At 48.9% G+C, this 16,183-nt stretch overlaps 1 protein-coding gene across 2 annotated transcripts in view; it reads left to right on the forward strand.

The window, feature by feature from the left end:
* LOC139597392 (gamma-aminobutyric acid receptor subunit beta-4) overlaps window positions 1–16,183 on the forward strand; it is an 81,897-nt gene that overhangs the window by 13,124 nt on the left and 52,590 nt on the right. For both annotated transcript variants that reach the window (XM_071442700.1, XM_071442699.1), the window contains exon 3: window positions 15,476–15,543. In XM_071442700.1, the coding sequence (XP_071298801.1) occupies window positions 15,476–15,543 (68 nt within the window). The remainder of the gene's footprint in view (window positions 1–15,475; window positions 15,544–16,183) is intronic.

The raw sequence follows: 16,183 nt of genomic DNA on the forward strand, positions 1-16,183 counted from the left end.
ATTAAGAAAAGGCCATTCTTGGTCAGTAAAACTGGCTGCAGCTGTGCAGCCCTCACTTCCTCCCCAGTTTTTGTGACTTCTGGCTCCAGACCATGGGTCACATCCTCTCTAGGGCTAATCCAGAAGGAAGATGACAACCTCCTGCTGTTGTGTCTTACTTCATTAACTGAAGTGGCAGGAAATGAAAGGATCCCGTCCTTCTTGGGACATATGTGGATGTTAACACATTGCCACATGATGGAATTTCTATTTTTTTCACTTTGCTCTTTTTATACGAAATACATGCTGCGAAAAGGACTTGGAGGCTGTAAAGTCAGACACACAAGACTTCAGAAAAAGCCAGAATTTGGGTTTCTCCAGGGATCTATGTTTGGTCCCCTTGTGAGGCTGCATCAGGAGGCAAGGTCCAAGAGTTGCCTCCTCCTGAGCAGCCCTGCAGAGCACACCAAGGTGCCATTTACACATGGAGCTGATTTTTCTCCTTCCCTTCCCTCCAGAGGGGGACAGGCTGGGGGCATGGCAGTGGGGACAGCTGAGGTGCCCACAGCAGGTGATTAGGGAGGGTTGAGGTGATTGAGGTGCAAAGCCTGGGACTGAGCACCCAAATTCCATCTTGGACTTGTTCTTTCCTGGCTGTTCTGTGCTCAGACCTGCTCTCCACAGAGCCTCAGCTGTGTTTATGACTGCTGCCAAGCACAGCAATACAGCAGGAGAGTGTTCACAGCTCTCTCCCAAGGAGCCAAAGGTATCCCCTGCTGGGGGGTGCCCAGGGAGGGGGTGATTCTCCAGGATGCTCAGCAGCACTGGAGGCAGGCAGTGCCTGTTTGGAGCACAGCTCCTCTTGATTTCAGCCACAGCTGTGAGTGCTCAGCCCCAGTGCCCCGAGAGAGAGACACACAGAGGTCACTGAAATCCAGGAGCTCCAGGTGACTGGGGTAGGACAGAGCACACAGGAACCCTGAGACACAGCCACAGAAACATCTTCCCTTTCCTGTGGGCTTCCCCTCACTCACTGCAGGGTGGGCAGGGCACTGTCAGCACTGCCCTCCTGCAAATCCATCCTCTATCAATCAAGGAAAAGCAATGAGCAAGGATGCTGTGGACAGTTTAATTAAGAACTGGCTCCATAACATCCATTCAGCAGTGGGCATCCTTCCACCTAACCTTCATCCATTTTGTTTTCCTCACGATTTTGTTCTTGAGGGCAATAATGTTTTAGGATATTAGACCAGTCCCTTCCTCCAGTGTGACAGAGCTTGTGAACCTCTTGCTGCACACTGAACACCCTTGTGCATTGAGGTGTGGCCACACTTATTATCCTCCTTTCGAGACAGAATCTCTGGCACAGAGCAGTGGAGGCAGTTTTGGGAGAAGACAGCAACGGAGATGATTTCCCCTGAGGCTGGCCCTGGGTTTCTGGGCAAGGAGTGTGCCTGCCACAGAGCTGTGCCTGCTTTTTTCAGGGTTTGGTATCCAGTGAGGACCATAAAGTTTCACTGTCATCCATTTTCAACTGGAGGAGATGTTGGTTGTCATGCTTATATAGCCTGTGTGGGATAAATGCACTTGGTTGCCCTTCTCCTTCCTTTCCCCCCTTGGCTGGTGCAGCCTCTCCCTGCAGCTCTGGCACATCTGCTTTTCCACTCCATGGCAGGAGTGCCCTGGGCTGGCAAGGACCCCTCAGAGATCTCTCTTAAAACAAAGACGTCATCATCATTTTAACTAAGCTTTTATTCCAGGAATTTTGCCTCCACCCTTAGTCATAGATTTTTTTACATCGAGATGCAATACATTCGAGTTACTAATTAGCAGAATAATTCCAATACTTCTTAATTAATTAACTGACTACAAGCAGATTGTTGTTTATAGCCAGATTTGCCACATCACCTGGACCCATGTTCCTCCTTGACAAACATCTACGTAACAGTCACCATTTCTGAGATTATTCCTGCCAGCAAACTTGCCTTCCAGGGACTGCCACTGCAAGCACAATGTGAAAGGAGTGTAAAATCCATTAGTACAAGTCCTTTTGATTACTCAAAATATATTCTCACCGCCCTGGAGCTGTTCATCAGAGCAGCTTTACATACCTGCATTGTTCATCTCCTAAGACTCCCAGTATCCCAGTTAGGCAGAGAGGTATTTTTAATCCATGGAACACGAAATAGAAAAGCCAAGGAATGTGCTGCAGTTGTGCTGCTGTGTGAAAGAGACTCTGTGTGTGCATGTCACTTTTCTCACCCGTGTCTGGTTCAAAGAAAAAGAGTTGGAGGCTGCCACAGTGTCAGGGGGGCTGGATGTAAGAGGGTTTTTGGTGGTACTGACACTGCCTGGTCTGTAAAATCCATTCTTGCTGAGAGCCCTTGCTGGAGGTTTTTATATCTTGATATTTCATGTGAAATATCACACACTTGTTAAAGCGTGACCAGAACCATGGACAAGACAAAAGATGTGTTTAATGGAGGCACGAGCTCTTTCAGAGCAATTCACATCTCACGGGTGAGAAAGGGCAAAGTTGGGTGGTGCAGCCCTGTAGGATGAACAGAATGGTCAGTAAAACAGGTTTTCTGGAGACCCTGCTGGGATTGATCCTGTTCTCATGAAATGGAAGGAAGCAGAGCTCTTCTCCCTTCCTGCTGGGATGTGGGAGCTCTGCTGTTTGCTTTGAGCAGGCTGGGTTGGGCAGCACTGATCACACCATCCCTATAGGCTGTTTTTCTGGTTGTGGCATTTATCCCTGGTTCTGTGCCATAGCTAAAATCTCTTTTTTTTTTTTCCCTCTGATCTTTCCCCCCTCCCCTTCCTGTTTCTCCTGTTCTTTGCAGTCCTGCAGGAATTGTGCTGTTCAATAATTGTGTTTGTGACAGGGGTGAGCCTCAGCCCAAGCCACCATGTCCAGAATTCCCCTCCCTAGACCTCAGGACCTCTTAGTTCAAGTCTGGGATGACTCTGACTGCAGTTCTAGTTGGAAGAAAGACTCTGTAAAATTACATCTTGTTGTTCCATATTTATTCTCCCTCAGTGGTTTCCATGTCAAACTTGCTCAGTTTACCAGTCAAAACAAGATATTCCTACCTGCCAGCTCTGCCAGCTCAGCCTGGGCTCTGGAAATCAAGCTGTGCTCTCTCTGCCCTGGACATCATCACTCGCCAGAAAGGGTTCTCAAATCAGGGCTGAGCTGGATGTGATGTTGAGTGTGCACAAATAGAATTTGTTCCTGGGTGGTATTAGGGGCTCTGTGTGACATATCAGCAAGGCTCCTGTGGTGTGCAAATATTGACTAACAAATCTGCCCCACCACCTGGGGGAGGATGGGACACCTCTGGGGCCATTTTACACCCTGGGGACACCAAAAGGGGGAAGATTTTTGGGGGTGATGGTTAAAACCCACAGCAGCACCAGGAATGGCACTGGGAAGCTCTGCTTCCTGCTGTTCTCTTTGTTTGTGAGAACAGACCTAGCACCTCCTGAGCTCTGGGCCATTGCTTGGTCACCAAACTGTGCCCTCTCCTTCAGCTGTGGTGTCCTGTGGAATCCCCACAGGGAACAGGCAGCTGAGCCCACTTCTTGCTGTGGAGAAGTGTCATGGTATGGCCATAGGAAAGGCTCTTCATTAATGGGCATTAATCTTGTCCACAAATAGTTCCCCTTCTGATGGGTGAAGCAGAAGGACTTTCCTCAACACCCCTTCAGAGAAAAACGGAAATTTTGTAAATTTGATCTTTTTGATCAAATTGCCATCTTTGGCAAAATGTTTAAAAAGCCACTGCATGTGGCAGAAAATATATTTACTGTGTATGGTCATGTCATAGAGTAGGGAAACTGGGAAGGGTGTCCTGCACTGCTTTCAGCTCTCACTCCTGTGCTTCTGTAGTGAATCCCCCAGGGGCTGTCAGCAAGGAGGGGACACCAGAGCCTTCCCTGCTCCATGTGAGGTTCCACTGTGAGCCTGCAGAGCCTTTCCAGCCACTGACAGCCATGGTGAGCTTTTATCTGTGCCACAGCCCAGGAGCAGGGAGGAAATAGGGTGACAGCCTTGGTTCCTGGGACACTTTGTCACCCTGTGCTCACATTTGGCACAGTCAGCTGAGCTGGGAGACCACCAAAGTGCCCCTTCCTCTTCCTGCAGAGCCAGGATGGGTTTTCTGGCCAGCAGATCTCTCCAAACACATCCCCTCAGCTACCTGGAGTAGCTCTTACTCTTCTCTTATACTCTGTGAGAGGATTCCCTGCTCCATTTAAGGAGCTTGGTGCAGGTGACACCACGGCAGGTGACAGGGGAACCTTGTGCCAGGGGAAGAGCCATGTCCAAGGGCTGCACTGGGCAGCTCAATGGGTGATGCACAAAAATGGGGGTGCCCATGGCACTGGCAAAGCTCTGGGTGTAAGATCAGAAGCTGTCAGGCCAGGAGAGGAGGCCACCCAGGTCACAGATGTCACCTGGAGAAGGTCTGCAGGAAAGCCCACTCTCCTGGCCTCTGGAGAAGGATCTCAGCTTGGCAGGAAATTTTTGGAAGTCAGGGAGAGGGTAGGCTATGAGCTGAATTCCTCTTCTTATCCTCCTTTCACATCAAAAATAGAACATTTATCACAAGTTCCCTACATGTTTTTCTTCCCTATTGCACACTAGCTCCTTGCTAGTATTTGAAGCTCCAGAAAAAAGAAATTGATGAGTACTCAAGTTAATAATGTGTGCTTATTGTGTTGATGAATTGCTGGAGATGAATATATATGTAAAAGCTCTGCAAGATTCACTCATCCATGCATCCTGAGTGAAAGCAATTATTTTGGTGAGCAAATGGGACTTAGTTTTATGTCTTAATAAAGAGGTTCTGGGCTAAAAGGCAACTTTTGTTCCGGACATTATTGCAAATCAAGCCTTACTGAAATAATGGAAACACCAGCACAGGGGGCAATCTGTCAGAAGTGAACATCCTAGAATCTTTTTTCTACTAAACTCTTTCAATTCTTGGTCACACCAAATTTTGTAAGATCTTTCCTGTTTCAGACTGTGGAGAAAGGGCAGGACCCCCTGAACAAAGCACATCCAAAAGCCTCAGAAACTGAGGGATGAAAACTTGTCACCCCATGGATGACATTTGGAAAGAGGGAGGCTTGTTTTTTTGTGTGTGCTTTGTTTCTCGTGATTCCTAACTCAGATATGAATTTAATGTGAATGCAATGATATTTTAAGACCTGACTCACTCCATTTTATCAATACTTGCCCTGTAAATTGTCCCAAACATAAGCCCTGGGCATGGTGCAAGTTTAGCACCAGGTCCCAACGTGGCCATCTTGTTCCTTTTGCTTTTCCCCAGATGCTGGGGATGTCCAACTGGATCCAATCCAGGAGTTACATCCTTTAAAGACAAGAGTCTGTAAACAGAGATGAGGAGGTGTGACTAACTCATAAAAAAAATTGAAAACAGGGAGAAAAAAAGAGAAAACACCTTGTTGTTGTCACTTTGATAAAAATGACAAGTCCAGGTATTTTGTTGTTGTTACAAACACTTCTAAGACAGAGAAAGGGATTTGATGTGAACAGAGGAGCTTGTGTTAACCCATTTAAATTAATTTGGCTCAGCTCATTTGCAGCTAAGGGGATTAGATGGCTCAGGATTTGGTAATATGAGAGAGTGTTTTCCCAGACAGGTCACATCCCACAGTCCAGGCCAGGTCTGCAGATGCTTTGGGGGAGAATATTTCCAGTGCACACAAGAGGGAGGCTCCTCCATGGAGAAAACATTTATTGCTCACATGCCAGGAAAGCCCCAGCACTGAAGAGCTGGGGCAGCACCTTTGTGCCCTGGGTGGGCAGGTGAGAAATGAGACATTCCAAGGGGCAGCTCAGGAGAAAATTCCACAACTGCCAGGCAGGGAAAACTGCTCAATGACCTCACCTGTGAGCCATCCTGGCAACCTGGCCTGAGGGGAGGAGTGGCCTGGGGAGGGAGGGAGTGCCTGGATCCTGTGGGATGGGATAGGATGGGATAGAGAATAGAATAGGATGGGATGGGATAGGAGAGAGGATAGGATAGGATAGGATAGGATAGGATAGGATAGAGAATAGAATAGGATGGGATGGGATGGGATGGGATAGGATAGAGAAGAGAATAGGATGGGATAGGATAGGATAGGATAGAGGATAGGATAGGATAGAGGATAGGATAGGATAAAGGATAGGATAGGATAGGATAGGATAGGATAGGATAGGATAGGATAGAGGATAGGATAGGATAGAGGATAGGATAGGATAGGATAGGGTAGGATAGAGGATAGAGGATAGGATAGGATAGGATAGAGGATAGGATAGGATAGGATAGGATAGGATAGGATAGGATAGGATAGGATAGAGGATAGGATAGGATAGGATAGGATAGGATAGGATAGAGGATAAGATAGGATAGGATAGGATAGGATAGGATAGGATAGAGGATAGGATAGGATAGGATAGGATAGGATAGGATAGGATAGGATAGGATAGGATAGGATAGGATAGGATGGGATAGGAGTCCCACACATAGCAGCACCACCCCTGCCATTGGGGGTGGTTTGGCTGTGAGGAGGAGGGTGGTGCTGTGGTTTTCCAGGTATTTAGCTGCACTCCTACCTCCTGGCTCTGCAAGGAGTGTTATGATGCTGGGGGAGGCATCCCAGTGCTTGGGATTCAGCCCTAAACCTGCTTTTAAGCCTGTGTGCCTCTGTGGGCCTTGTAGAACTGGTACAGAGATGGAACATTTGCCATTGTAAAGAGTGTTTTTGAGGCTGTGATGAGTCCTGGGGGTTGGTCTGCTCAGAGACTGAGATGGGGTAGCTGCCTGTGGTGAGTGTGTTCTGGTACATGGTTAAATACCCTGCTTACTTTTGCACCCAGGGGTTCAAAATATCTCCTGTCTGTGTGCAATCCTTCCTCAAGTGCTGCCCCCTTCAAAAGCAGAGTAACATGGCTGGGAAAGGAGGAGCAGGAGGGCGCCAAAGGCTTCTGAGCCTGCCCCAGCTGGAGGAGCAGAGTGTCTGGCAGTGCCCTGGCTGGCTCTAGGAGATGGGGCAAGCACAAGCTGAGTAAAAGCAGAAGGACTGGGCTATTCCTGAGTCCACCAGAGCTTCCCAGGCAGGCAGAGCTGTGCCCCAGGGCTGCTCTGGCAGGGCCCCTGCAGAGATGCAGTTGCCTGCCAGGATCCTGACAGAGGTAGGAGGGAAGCCTTCTCAGGTGGAGCGGTGTGGGGGTGGCTGATGAGCGTGGGCACAATGCTTCACACTGCTGCTGGGGAAAAGAAGCCTGCCTTGTGTTGCTTTGCTGTCAGTCTACAACGTGCACTTGCTTGGCAAGCCCCGCTGTCCTCCTGCTACTACTCTTGGTGGAGGAGAGCTGGAGGGACCTGGGATGCTCAGTGTCTCTGCTTTCCTGGGATTTGATCAGTGTAAACACAGGGAAATGTGGTATTGCATAGTGCCAGCTCTGCAGAGAACAGAGGAACACCAAAGTGTGCGCCCTGCAGGCTGCAGAGCCTCAGAGCTGGTCCCTGTGGGTGCCCTGGGGACAGGGGGAGGGCAGGTGAGCCATCCTCCAGGAGGCTGGAGCACTGCCTTCATCTGCCAAGGGTCAGGTCTGGACCCACCTTCTGCCGTGTCCCTGCTCCAACAAAGACTCCAGTGGCAGTGGCACCCCTGCAGAGCAAGCTGGCCATTGTCTCAGCTGGGCACTGCCAGCTTTAAGGCATGGATGGGAGCTGGCACTCCGTCCTCTTGGTAAAGCTGCTCTTGAAGAGTTGATTGCTTGGACCCACTGGTCAATGCCAGGGTGAAGATGGCTGGCGAGGTGATGCACTTGTGTGTCTCTAAATTAGAGTTTGACAAACCTGAGAACTTATTTTCCTCTTGCTTTGCTGTAACCTTACCAAATGTGCATCACCTGGGCAAGAGATTCACAAGCAGGAGCTGTTGGAAGACCGTTTTCATCACTGAGGATGAAACAGCTTTAACAATCTCTCTCCTGAATATTGACCTAGGTCTCTTCCAAGAACAGATGATGTTCTGAGCAGTCAGTAACTTTTTTAAATGCTGAGAGCCCTGTGTGTGTGTGTACAGGTGCTCTGCTGGACTGGGTCCACTGGCAGTCCAGGTGCTGTCAGGCTTGGTGTCAACCCTCTTGTTCCATTTTTAAGCCTGTACGTTTGAGACTTTGTTTTTATTCAGCTTGGGTAGCTGTCTACCAACATCTTTTAAAATCTACCTTGATTTAGCTTCCTCTGTAATCCTTCAATCCCTCTGGGACAACCTTTACACTGTTTTTTGCAGCCAGCTGATTGTTCTCTCTCACTTCCAAATTTCCATGGGATATTTGCAATATCCCACTCTAATACCCACTAATCCATTAAAAATACCCATGAGATAGATTAGGTAATCCACTGTGCCTCACAGATTGTGCTCCTTAACTCTGTGCTTCCCTGGAACAGCCACAGAGCGGGTGCTGCAGCTGCCCTGGGAAAGCACTGTTCCTCCAGAAGGATCCCTCAGCACTGGCTCAGGAGCAGGCACAGTTTGCTTGAGAAAATGTTCTGTGACTGTTCAGGTCCTTAGGGAGGCTTCATGTGACAACAGGCTGGGGCTGTGGCTGCTGTTATCCAGGTTAAGCTGTGTGTTTGCAAAGAGCATCTCAGGGAGCAGTGCTGGCAGGAACAGAGGTCAGCTCTGCCTGCTCTGCAAGGCTGAGGCTCCTGGCTCCTCACTGAACAGGAGCCTCATTGCTTGCACCATGGTTGTGTTTGGATATTCCAAAAGTCTGCTCAAGAGCTGTGCTGTGGTTTTACCCTTCCTTAGATGTTCCATCCTACCTTTGTGCTGTCCTTGATATCCTGGTGAGAGCTTCCTCCAGCTTGGGATTTTCCTTGGGAAGTCCCAGCTACTCCCCTTTCTTAAAGAAATATTTCAAGTTCAGTTGTCTGCCTGGATGAGGTGACAATGCCAGGATGCCAGGAGAGGACAATGGGACAGGCTGGAAATCCTCATTATCCTCCTTGCACAGGGTGGTGCTGTGCCTGGTGTGGTGTAGATGGATGGAAACCACACCAGGGTCAGGCAAAATCTCATTCTGTGCCTGGGCTCGGCTCAGTGGTGTAAAAAGGGCCAAGCACTCCCTAAAGGAGTATGGGAAAATGTGGGAAACCTAAGAAATACCAAGGAAACCTAAGAAATACCCAAGAAACTGTTTTCCACCAGACCTACTTGGAGAGCAGCTGCAATCTCCATGGGAACTAGTGGTGGTAGATATCCTCCCTGCCCCTGCAGAGCCATGAATCCATGGGGAAAGAGCAGGCATTGACATCCCCAGCCACCCTGGAGGCCAGGGCCCTGTCTTTTAGCTCCAAAATCCCACTGAGAGATTCCTCAGCATTGACAAGACCCTCATAAAACCTGTCCCCCCCAACAAAAATCCAATGCCAGACTTGCTAACTTGCCTTGAGACCACCTCTCCTTCTGGTAATGTATAACAGTGTAAGGCCATGGAGAGCTTTGCCCTTTTAAATCCAAGGGATTCCATGGAGTGACCTGCTGGGAGTAGAGGGAGAGCTCCAATATCAGCCTCTGAATGTGTTTGATGTCTCTGGCTCTTGTGCTAAACCTGGCAAAAGAAATGCACAGCATTGGCTGTGTCTCGGGGAGAGATCATGGAAATAAGAGTGGAAAAAGCCAAGTGAGAAAAGGATTGGAAAGTGTTAAATGGATGTTTAAACCTGGATTTTATTGGAAAAGTTTGAGTAGGTTCTTAAGGGACCCTGCTGAACTCAGTGCTTCTAGATGTCACTGCAAATCAGAGGTGCTGGATGAAAGTGGTTCCCAGAACATTTCTGCTTTCATGATACATGGTCAGCTTTTCTTGTTCCTCAAGCAACGTTAGCACTAAACTGAGTTTGTGCTTGATGCTGTACATAAGCTAAAATAAAAGGAAAGGAACAGGAAAATCAGTGTTGGGAAACTTCTTTGTGATTTGGCTTGTGTAGCCTGCTGGGCTGGCATCTTTTAGATGTTCTCTCACTGCTGTAGCAGAGCCTTGGTCCTGAGATCTGTAAGCACAGCTATTATGCAGACAGCAATTTGTGAGCTCCTCTTGCAATCTTCCTGTGTGCTAAAAACCCAGGAGCATTTCCATTCTGCCTGCACTGGAGTGTAGTAAATTTGAGTGTCCTGACAACAGGCTGGCCTCTGAGTTATCTTTTGGGTGGTTTCAAAAAACTACAGCACAGGACTAATTAGTCCATCAGCCAAAAATGATTCAGGGCTATCTGTTTTGGGAGGGCCAGAGGGAGATTTATGAAGAGGATGAATGTTTTCATCCTGGCAGCAGCTCCTCAGCCAGCGACAAGCCCGGTGCTGGATGTGCTGCCTCCTGCACTCCAATTACCTGGGAGCTCTTGGCTCCCAACTAACCAGGTCTGTCAGGCCTTGTGTAACCAGCCCATGATGTGGGCCTGGCTCTGAGCTGGAAACACAAAGCCAGGCTGCCCCCAGGTCCAGTGCTGGGAACAAAGCAGAGGAGCAGCCTGGGTGAGCCATTTTCTGCAGAAAGGACGAGTGGATGCTGAATGCCCCTGCCTCGTTGAGGAGCACGGAGTGAGGACTGGAGGGAAAAGTCCTGGCAGTGGAATGACAATGACAGGCTGTGTGCTGCTTGTGTTTGTGGTGAGACTGAGATTGCCCCAAGTGCTGGTCCTGTTGGGTGGGGGGGTCACTGAAAATGCAAGAAAGGCACTGTGGTGCCATGGTCCTTCATCAGCAAAGCTGGCCCTCCTCCTGCCTGCCTGCACCAGCCTTCTGTGCAGAAACACTTCCACCAGACTGTGCAGGGCAACCTTGTCTAGGACTGGCTGGTTTGGGGCTGCCCTTCGGCTTCTGGAGGGTTTGGAGTGAGGAGCAGGGCTCTGCATGGATGGAATCTCATGCCTATGGCTGTTTACCATTGCAGGGTAAGGCACAGACCTGCTTTATATGTAGGTTTAGTAACTGAAGCCTCTAATTTTCTCTGGTTGGCTTTGTTTACTCAGCAGAAGACCTAAAAGCAGCTTTCCTGCTGCTGCAGGGATCTCAGAGACTGGTGATGCCACAGGCAGGGTGCAAGCAGGGAATGCTGAGGCTCGTGCACAAAGCTGTCTTGAATAATTTCTCCTCTTGTCCAGAAGAGACAGGGCTGTGCTCGCTCCTGCTGCACTCCCAATGGCAGGAGCTCAGCTGCCCCTTTGCCATCTCCAGCCTCCTCCACAGAGTGAGCAGCTCCCAGGATGGCTGCAGAGGGCTTGGAGATGTTTCTGTGCTTTTAGGAGGGTTCTGCACAGGACAAGTTCCTTTTTCTTTTGTCTCTACGAGTGTGCCATTGCTTCAGTGGCTGGTTTGTGGATACCAGGCTTTAAAATAGAGATGTAGACAAATTGGCAAAAGGCCAGAGGAGAGCAGCACTAATTGTCAGAGCTTTAGAAAACATGACCTCTGAGGAGAGGTTGAAGAAATCAGGTGCATTTAATCTAGACAAGGCAGCATGGGTTGGGGAGGGAGGGGGATGGCATGGTTTCTCAGAACATAAAAGCTGTTGTTAAGGAAGGATGATTGATTTATTCTTCCACTGTCGTGGAGGGGGGGGGAAATGATGAGACCAAACTACATTTAAACTGCAGAGAAGATTTGGTTTGGATATCTAGGAAAAGCCTTCAGTGCAGTGAAATGTGGGAAGGTATTGTTCAGGGAAGCTGTGAAATTTCTGACACCCTGTTAATGCCTTTGTTCCTGTAGCTCAGACTAAAGGGTAATTTTCAGGCTGATCCCTGTCCCTCAGCACTGCAAACCTCGGCTCTGCCAGCAGGGCTAAGTCCACGTGGTCAGGAATGCAGGAACCAGGAACCTTGAAGCCCTGGCTGCAGTTCATAACAATGATGTGGCTTCAGTGGACCATAAATGCAGCTCTGCTCTCCTGCCCACTGGTTTGGAGTCTCTTTGGCTGTGTCTGAGTTGCAGTTGGAGATCTGAATGCAGAGGAACCTGAGCTTGCTCTGTTGTTGACTTCCCTGGGTAGGAGTGAAGAGGGGACAGCTTGGACCTCAGCTCCGAGGAGCTGCCTGAGTGATCACCCCCCTGTTTCACTGGATTTTGTGCTTTTGTCTTCAGTGAGCTCAGAACCAGGCTGGGTTCTGGGAGAGATGTCCCAGGCTGGGCTGCCATCACCTCTGGCTGGAGTGCAGGCACACACAGGCTTGGAAACACAACCTTTCCTCTACACCTGTGCTGAGTTATTTCTGTTAGCAACGTGACGCCAGGTGCTGGGGTTTGATGCATTATAAAATAAAATGTGAAAGTAATAACCAGTTGCTGGGAAAATATTGCAGATTAGCACAACTTGTTCTCTACTTTGACTGTGTTTATATTTGACAAGTATCACTTGCAGAAAAAGGACAGGTTTTATTATAACTCTTTTGTCTGCTTCCCTCACAACTTCCTGAGTGCATTATTCTCAGGCATCAAACTACTTTCAGGACGAAATGTTGGTGAACTCTCCAGTGGTGGTGAGAAACAGAGATGTGTGAGGGTGCCATTCACTGGTAACAGTGGCAGAATTTCTCACACTCCCTCACTCGTGATCTTGCCTATAAATCCTTCCCAGGTAGAAACTTTTTCTTTAAGGGGAGGAAGCCTTGTTCTTTGTACCCACTGGCAAGGCACAGATAAAAGCATGGGCCTTTAATATCAGGTTTACTACTTTTACCCTGTCTTGGATCCACAAATGCAGAGTTCTGTCTCTTCTGGACAAATCTACAGATGACGTTATCCCATATTTGAAATACCCTACTTTTGTATCCCTCTTGCCTGAAGCTATTAACATTGGCAGAATTGATGTCCTTTGTTTATTTTTCTGTGCTACTTAAAGTCTGAATGTTGGGCACCAGCTGGCCTGGTTTCCCATTGGGCTGCATTGAGAGTCAGGACATATTTTAGTGTTGGCTGTGTCCACGCTCCTGAATGCCTGTCCTGAGCAGTCTGGGAGCCAGCAGGGCTGGAGAAGGTGAAATGGCTTCCCTGGCATCAAGATGAAGTAGGTGCAGTAAAGGCAAGGCTTGCATTTCATTTTTTGTAGGACAGTCACACACAGGAGCCCATGGGCTGCACACCCCAGGGCTCGCAGGTGGGCAGTGGAGCCTCCCAAATTCTCTGATAGATGGGATGTGCCAAGAGGAGCCCTGCTGACTCTGCAGGGAGCTGATCCCTCCAGCCCAGAGCTGCTCCTGGAGCTGGGAGAGGGGAGCTCTGGAGCTCATCCCTGGCTCTGAGTCACTGCATGACCCCGGGCACTCGAATGCCACGGTGATGAACACAGCACAACTGTCTGCATGCATAGAGTGCACTGCACAGGCTCTGGCTTTGACAGATATCTGTGTATCCCCACTGCCAGAGCTCCCCTGCTCTACCCACCCAGCCTGCTCTCAGTGGGGGAAGAGCCCTGGATGCTGCTGGGGAAGGAGGGCATGCACAGCCACAGTGACACAAGCACTGGTGGGGATGGAGGGGATGCACAGCCACAGTGACACAAGCACTGGTGGGGATGGTGGGGATGGTTGGGATGCTCAGGCACAGTGACACAAGCACTGGTGGGGATGGAGGGGATGCACAGCCACAGTGACACAAGCACTGGTGGGGATGGTGGGGATGGTTGGGATGCTCAGGCACAGTGACACAAGCACTGGTGGGGATGGAGGGGATGCACAGCCACAGTGACACAAGCACTGCTGGGGATGGTGGGGATGGAGGGGATGCACAGCCACAGTGACACAAGCACTGCTGGGGACGGGCTGGAAGCCCAGCAGGCAGTGGGGCACTCTTGGAGGGAGCAGCACTGCATGGCAGAAAGGCTCTGGAATGGGAATGTGGCTTCTGCCAGGCTCTGCTGCAGCCCTGTGCGTGGCCCTGACTTTCCTCCTGTAACTAATTAGCCTGCAAGATCCTCAGGGCAGCTCTGACTTCCTCCTCCTGCTATGGCTTCTATCACAAGGCCCTGATTTCAGGGCAAAAAAAAAAAAAAAGGACAAAGTATCAAAGTGAGACTTCCTTAAAAGCTTTGCTGTGCCTGTGTCAGCCTCTGGCACAAAGAGGCTGCGGGAGGATCGTGTCTCCCTGGCGTGACTGTTGGTTATTTTCCCACCTGGCTCCCTTGTGAAGGATGAAGGCACAAGCACAGCTAAGCTGTGTCTGGATTGTGGCTGTGATGGCATCTTCAGAGGCTCCACGAGGTCTCCTGAGCTCCCCTGCCTCGGGCACCCTGTCAGCCAGCCCGGGGTGCTGGAGCTTGTACTGCCTCTTTAAGGAGATTTGCATAGCAGGGCCTAATTACAGTGGTTGATTCTGATGTTTTCAGTGTTGTTCATATTCCATTAAAGGATAATGCTGCTTAATTTGCAGCAGAGGGTCTCGGTGAACAGCACACCCAATCACAAGGCACCCCTAATGACACTGCTTCCCTACTTCTGGTAACACATAATTAAAAAATCACTCCATTTCCAGTTGTGTGGTTCTCCCCTCTCCCCCAATCTCCTAATTACTTTCTGAGCCATTTCATGATTATCTGTAAATATTTCAGCACTTAGATCTACTAATGAGTGCATGGAAGAGTTAATACCTTGAGTGGCACAACTGCTTGCCTTTCCTTTTCTAGTGATGCATTGCAAGGGTTCATTTTCTACCTGGCATGTGTGGGAAAGGGGATTTTCTTGGGGTGGGATTGGGTTTGTGCTCTGCCTTTGGGGTTGTGGGCCTGAGCAGGGGAGGGGTAACATGCAAAAACCCCATTTCCAGCTACAGGAGGGGTTTTGCTGGGTTTGGTAGTGGGTGTGCATCTCATTTTAAATTGTTTCACATGGCTTAAACCCCACAGTAAGGACTGCCCTCTTCTCTAATCCGAGCTCTGCTCTGAAAAGCCACCTTACAAATGCTGCTTTTTCACTTCACAGATCTGTTTCCTGTACTTGTCTGGTGCCTTGGGTGTTAAAACTCACTTGGGACTTTCAGACTGAGTACTCAGAGCCAGCAGAGTGGTGGAGGAGTGAGCTGGAGCAAGTTTCCTGCCTGTGGCTTGCATGGCCCTGGGTGCTGAGTTCTTTGTGTGGTCAATCAGGACCACCTTGTGCGAGCCCACTAGGAGCCTGCTGATGGTCTCTGAAGGGATTATTTGGAATAACCAGAGATAATTGTGTTTCAAGGGGGTAATTAACTTCCAGAATTAAAAAGAAAAGTATCAAGCTTAGGCTGTACTGCTCCTTGGGGTGAGTCTGTAAGTCTGGGAGTGAGAGAAATCAAATCACTTGAGCACATTCAATTCCATGATACTCATGGAATGTGGGGCTGCTTAAAATCAAATCCATGCTTTCCTAAGCAATTCTTACATTGCAGAGAAGAGAGGAGGACTTGAATGTAGTCCTAACCCAGCCTATTTGTGTTCCAGGTAACCCTGTCACAGTGGGAATGAGCATCCACATCTCCAGCATTGACCAGATCTCTGAAGTCAACATGGTAAGTTTGGAAAGAAAAATAAAAAAAGAAAGAAAGGGGGGAAAAAACAACTATAAAATGTTCTTTCATTTTCTGGCTGAGATTTACTTCCAAAGCAGTGGTTTCTTGGAGGCATCTGGATCTCTGCTGGCACCTCTGGAGCTTGTGCCATCTCATCTCATCCAGAGTAGATACTTTTCACCTTCTCTGCTAGTGGCAGAGACATCTCTCCAAGTTATGCCTTAAAAAAGTAGATGTGAATTGTATTTTTTGGTTGATACAAAGGTGGCCTTATGGTCAGTCTGTCCCTGCCAAGTTAAAAACAGTGAGTTTTCATTTGCTGGTGGTAATTCAACATTTCCTTGGAGATCTGTGCTGGAAAGAAAGGATTCTAATGGAAATCTGGGTTTGGGTGGCATTGATAGATTGGAGCTTTTCATACCACTGTGAACAACAAAAAAAATGAAATTATCTACTCAAGTAGCAATGGTTTGGGGTGAAATCTGTGCAATTTGATGATTACTTTGGTCATGGTTTAGGTTCACATCCAGGACTGTCCCTCAGAAGCCCTCAGCACCCAGCAGAGGACATAGATTGTGTTGTAATTGCCTAAACTTGCCTTTCTCCCTCCTGTCCAGAGGCTTTTCCTCCAGACTCTGCT

Source organism: Agelaius tricolor, unplaced genomic scaffold (genome assembly GCF_023055355.1).
Source record: "Agelaius tricolor isolate 1412-34295 unplaced genomic scaffold, bAgeTri1.0.p SCAF_17, whole genome shotgun sequence".
Classification (NCBI taxonomy): domain Eukaryota; kingdom Metazoa; phylum Chordata; class Aves; order Passeriformes; family Icteridae; genus Agelaius; species Agelaius tricolor.